Here is a 6,065-nt window from a genome sequence, read left to right as displayed (position 1 = left end):
CCCCCCCCCCCAAAAAAAAAAACAAGTAACCCACCCAATCAATAAAAAAGCTAAGGAACTGAACAGACACTTCACAGAAGAAGAAATACAATCCATCAACAATCGTATGACAAAATATTCACATCTCTAGCAATTAAAGAAATACAAATTAAAACTACACTGAGATTCCATCTCACCCCAGTCAGAATGGCAAATATCAAGAATACAAGCAACAATAAATGTTGGTGAGGATGTGGGGGAAAAGGTACACTCATACATTGCTGCAAAATGGTCAATAACTCTGGAAAGCAGGATGGAGATTCCTCAGAAAACTTGGAATGGAACTACCATTTGACACTGTTATCCCACTCCTTGGTTATTCCAAAGGACTTAAAATCAGCATACTACAGTGATGTAGGCCCTTTAATGTTTATAGCAGCTCAATTCATCATAACCAAGCTATAGAACCAACCTAAGTGCCCTACAACAGATAAATGGATAAAGAAAATGTGGTGTATATATACATAATGAAATATTACTCAGCCATAAAGAAGAATGAAATTATGGCATTTGAGAATATCATGCTAAGTGAAATAAGCCAGCCCCCCCCCCCCAAACCAAAGGCAGAATGTTCTGATATTTGGATGCTAACCCACAACAAGGGAGGGCAAAATTAGGAATTCATTGGACTAGACAAAGGGAAATGAAAGGAAGGGATGGGGGGATGGTAATAGGAAAGACAGAGAATGAGACATATCTTTCTTAAATAATTATACAATCTTTGTAATTCCACATCATGTAAAACCACAATAATGTGATCCTAATTGGAACAAGTTATACTTATCTATATGCGTATAATATTTCAAAATGTATTCTACCATCATCTAAAAAATAAATTTAAAAAGCATGCAAGTTATATTTCATTCCCAAACTCATTTTTAAATATAAAAATACAATTCAATTTTATAAAATATATATTAATAAAACATCCTATTGAACATTTACTTGGAAATATCAAAACATGTTTTCTCAATTATCAGCTTTCCATCTCCCCCATCAGAGTTTTGATCACTTTTTTACTTAATACATTCTACTCTTGTAGGTCACTTCATTTATTACTTTATGATATTCACATAATGTGATACTTATACAACTTTTATTAATCCCTATGGACAATCAGAAATCATCTCCATACTTTTAGATCTCTGTCAGTAAATAAATGATGTTGTTTGAAATCATTCACATAGTGAATACTTGTAGAGTAGAAACATATTGGTTTATTTAAATTTCTTTTACTTTCTAGAGGGTGTTAACGCTGACAGCATCAAACAAGCCTCAGAACAACTGAACAGCCGGTGGATAGAGTTCTGCCAGTTGCTAAGTGAGAGACTTAACTGGCTGGAGTATCAGAACAACATCATCACCTTCTACAATCAGTTACAACAATTGGAGCAGATGACAACTACTGCTGAAAATTGGTTGAAAACCCAACCCACCACCACATCAGAGCCAACAGCAATTAAAAGCCAGTTAAAAATCTGTAAGGTAAGGATCTTTCTTTCCTCCTTCCATTTGGAGCATGATCAGTAGAGTCATTTTAAGGCAATTTTCAAGAGGTAAATAGAAAAGTATTTAGTAAGGAAATTTTCCCCTTCTCTGGATTTATCTAAGCATAATAAAGATTAAAATATAAGCAAAGAAAATCAGTTTGAATAAGCAATGTATGGATGTTGAAGTCCTAAATGTATGTTCAGCGAAGATATTCATGGCTAATTGATGTTGTCACTATGCAAAATAGTTAATGTGGAAACCATGGTATTCTTAAAAAAAAAGGCCCATATTTTGGAGCTCTTTCCTTGATAGGAACAAAATTCAATCATGTGCTGAAAAAGTGGATCTATACAAATAGCTAGAAACATAGGTCAACAACAAATTGCTATGCTATACAATTGGATAAATAAGGAAAAAAAATTTAAACTAAAGGCCTACTTAAATTTGGATAATTTAAGATTTCATTACAAATGTGTTGGAGTGTATAGGAACCTCAAGGGAGAGTGCATCAATCAAACAGCAGAGCTTTTACCTCTCTTAGGCCAGAAAAAAATGAGAGAGAGAGCTTATAGAAGCTCAAAAAGAGTTAGATTCCAATAGTAAAAGGAGGATGAAGATCCAGCTGAAACCACCCTGAAGGAAATGAAGCCCTTAAAATAAACTACTTTACTACCTACCTTCAGAATCAGGACAGGGCTTCACATTGATTAATGTTAATCAGAAGGCAAAGTCAAGGGGGCTGTAATCTGTAAATATCTTTCTTGGGTCAGAGAAGAAGAGTGGACAGTAGATTGGGAGGGGCAAACAAGATGGAACTGGCACAAATGGGCCTGGGAAAGAGATTAAAGACCATAATTGCAATGATATGAAAACTAGAGATCTATAAAAATGAAAATAGCTTGAATACTTCCCATCATTACTATGAACTAAACACTTTTCCTGGGAAATGGGAAATTGATTAAAAGATGGATAGAAAGGTTTCCTGGATGAACCATTAATGATTGAGATGAATGTACTCAATATGAATGGAGGTTACTTTGAATACTCTTAAAAGAATGCTTTAAATAAAAGGGACTGGAGATGGAGAGGTAACAGTACAGTCTGGTAAAGAAATTGAACCCAGAAAGTAGGGGCGAGCTCAAAGTTACTTTTTTAATTTTTAATTTTTAGTTTTTAGTGGACCTTTATTTTATTTATATGTGGTGCTGATAATCGATCCCAGTGCCTTACACATGCTAGACAAACACCTTACCACTGAGCCACAACCACAGTCCCCTAAAGTTACTTTTAAAGGTGGGTAGAAACTGAAGGGCTTGATGTTTTTTCTCTAAATATTAGATTTACAGCTTTTCCAGGAAGTAAATAATCTCAAGAAGTATGTTTTTTTTTAAAATAAAGAAAATACTACAAAGGCATTTAGTTTATTAAACAAATATGTAAACTAGGAATTTTCTATATTTGCATGTGTTTTATAGTTTAGTAACAGAACCCCTGGCTTCTTTCCTATGAATTGGAGGACTAATTCACATTAGTTATTTCTTTAAAAATATACAATGATATTACCTTAACCTGATTCTTCAGATTCAAATATAGAAATTAGTAGTAACATCCACAAAATATATTCATCCTTAAAATACGTATTCAGTATCTCTAACATAGTCAAGAATGATGCTAAGTAAGTTAGCTACCTTGGACTACTATGACAAAACAAACAAACAAACCTAAGTGATTGATTTCAACAACATAAAGTTCAAGATCAAGTCTGGTGGAGTTCAACTTCTGTTAAGAAGGAATTCACTGGCATGTAGATGGCTCCTTCTAACTGCAACCTCACATACTTTCCTCAGTGCATTTATGAAGGTAGAGGGAGGGAGGGAAGGAGAGAGAGAGAAAGAGAGAGGTTGATTTTATAAAGCCTCCAATTCTATAGGATTGTGACTCCACCCTGATGACCTCTTTAAACCTTAATTACAATATAAAAGCCCTATCCCTAAGTAGGGCCTCCTAGAGTGTTAAGACTCCCACATACAAATTTTCAAGAAACACAGTTCACTAAGAAACACAGCACTAAGTTTTGGGGAATAAGAGTGAATATTGACCTTGGCTTTATTATATGTACACAGAGTAGGGGACAGGTACATTAAGCAAATGAATACATAAATCAATATAAAAATCACTTCTTGGACAAATTACCTCTGAGACAAATACTTTAAACAAAGGTACATAGTTTTGGGAGAATGTCTAACAGGGAAAACCTGACCTAGATGCAGCTACCAAGAACAGTTTCATTGATGGAGATATATTTTAGTTGAGACTTTTATGATGAGCTAGCATTAAATAAGAGAACAGTGCAGTAAAAAAATATTCAGAAGGAATACAATGGGATCCTTGTGTGGTGGCACATGCCTGTAATTCCAGCTATCTGAAAGGCTGGAGCAAGAAGATCAAAAGTTCAAGACCAGTCTGGAAATTGAGTAAAACACTCTTGTCTCAAAAAATAAGAAGAGTTGGTTATGTAGCTAAGTGGTAAAGGATCCCTAAGTTCAGTCCCCAGTATTGCAAAAGAAAATATAAAAATAAGAAGGAACAAGGTGGGAGGGTGCAGTGAAGACCAAGCAACTAAATAAAGGCCTTTGTGAATGTGGAACATAGAGGAGTAGGGAACTAGGATGAGCAATGAAGGTGAAAAGGCAGATGTATACAAACAAATAATAATTTGAGGGGAATATGCTAGAATTTTGATCTTAATCTGAGGAGCAACGTGAAATCCATGATAGGTGTATAAACATTCTCTCAAGGTTGTTGGAGTCATCCAAAATGAATTTTTTTTTTTTTTTTGGGCATCCAGCCACAAAGTTTCAGCTTATGACGACACAATCCCATTTCTCTTTATCAACCATTACTCTTTCTCCCTGACCTTTGGGTTCCTATTAATTTTTTAAATCAGTTTAAGTAAAATATTTAGCAGATAAGCTTAGTATCACTTATTCAAGAGATACAATTATAATATTTGACTATGACTAATGATAGGTAAATAAATTACATCATCCGATTTGTTAATTCTTTCTTTTTAGTTTTCTTTTTTGGTACTGAGGATTGAACTCACAGGCACTTACCCACTGAGGCATATTCCCAGCCCCCCCTTTTATTAAATACCTTTCTTTTATCTATTTATTTTTATGTGGTACTGAGCTCGGACCCAGGGCCTCACATGTGCTAGACAAGTGCTCTACCACTGAGCCACAAACCCAGCCCTCCCCAGCACTTTTTTATATTTTGTTTAGACAGGGTCTCACTGAGTTTCTTAGGACTTCATTAAGTTGCTAAGTCTGGCTTTGAACTCACAATCTTCCTTCCTCAGCCTTCAGAGCCCCTGGGATTACAGGTGTGCACCACAATTCTTTCTTTCTTTCTTTTTTATTTTTTGGAGACGTTTCTATATTAGAGTATAGATGTAGCTTGTAATCTAATGCTCAGCACAACTGGTTCTTAATATGTTGTGGTTTAGAAAACCTTTTGAGAATTGGAAGGAATCCATGACCCTTTCCTGAGAAAAGTACAAAAATTTTCATCAGGTAAGCATATTATTCTAAAGGATAAACAAGCTCTGAAAAGATCCCTTATCTTGGAGGGAAGATCACACCAAGCCCTTTTATAGAAACAGTGGCTAATTGTGAAAAGGTCGGGCGAACGTCGGAGGAAAAGACCACAAAGAGACTGTCTCATGCAACAGCAAAGGGTTTATTGGGGGTCCAGCATGCTGGGCCTCAGAGCTCACTTCAGAAGAGCAGAGAACAAAGAGCCCCGAGAATAACTTAAGCAGAGTTTATATACATTCTTTGGAGAGGGCAGGGACTCTACATACATCATAGCCTCCCTTAGCAAATCACTGTACACCACGGGAAAATCAAATAACAACTCTTTTTTTTTTTTTAATTTTTTATTGTGGGTTGTTCAAAACATTACAAATTTCTTGACATATCATATTCGACACTTTGATTCAAGTGGGTTATGAACTCCCACCTTCACCCCATACATAGATTGCAGAATCACATCAGTTACACATCCATTGATTTACAAATTGCCATACTAGTGTCTGTTGTGCTCCGCTGCCTTTCCCATTCTCCAGCCCTTTTTATTTTTTAATTTGAAACAGGGTCTCAGTAAGTTGCTGAGGCTGGCTCTGAGCTTGCAATCCTCCTGCCTTAGCCTCCTGAGCTGCTGGGATTAAAGGCATGTGCCACCACACTCAGAGATTACAGATATTTTGATATAGTGCTTGAGTTTAAAAGTTAAATGAAGCAAGATAACTCCCCCTTTGTCCCCACCTCTCATCATGTTGAAAATGTACCAATATTGTCCTTTGGTAATGTTCTTGAGGTCTGTGTTCCTCTTTATCTCTGTATTCAGTTGCAGGACTTTGAGGAAAGCACCCGAGATCTGCTGTTGAACCTATGCAATGTGCATCACCGTTCATTAACCTGTTCTCAATGGCCTCAGTTTTCACCAGGGGGTAAAAATACAGAGGGAAAAAA

General features: G+C 36.0%; 1 protein-coding gene across 1 annotated transcript in view; it reads left to right on the top strand.

The window, feature by feature from the left end:
* Dmd (dystrophin) overlaps positions 1-6,065 on the top strand; it is a 1,737,386-nt gene that overhangs the window by 328,340 nt on the left and 1,402,981 nt on the right. The window contains exon 16 of the mRNA XM_048796385.1: positions 1,283-1,524. Coding sequence (XP_048652342.1) covers positions 1,283-1,524 — 242 coding nt within the window. The remainder of the gene's footprint in view (positions 1-1,282; positions 1,525-6,065) is intronic.

This window comes from Marmota marmota, unplaced genomic scaffold (assembly GCF_001458135.2).
Source record: "Marmota marmota marmota unplaced genomic scaffold, marMar, whole genome shotgun sequence".
NCBI classification, from domain to species: domain Eukaryota; kingdom Metazoa; phylum Chordata; class Mammalia; order Rodentia; family Sciuridae; genus Marmota; species Marmota marmota.
This window is presented reverse-complemented; position numbering and strand designations above follow the sequence as displayed.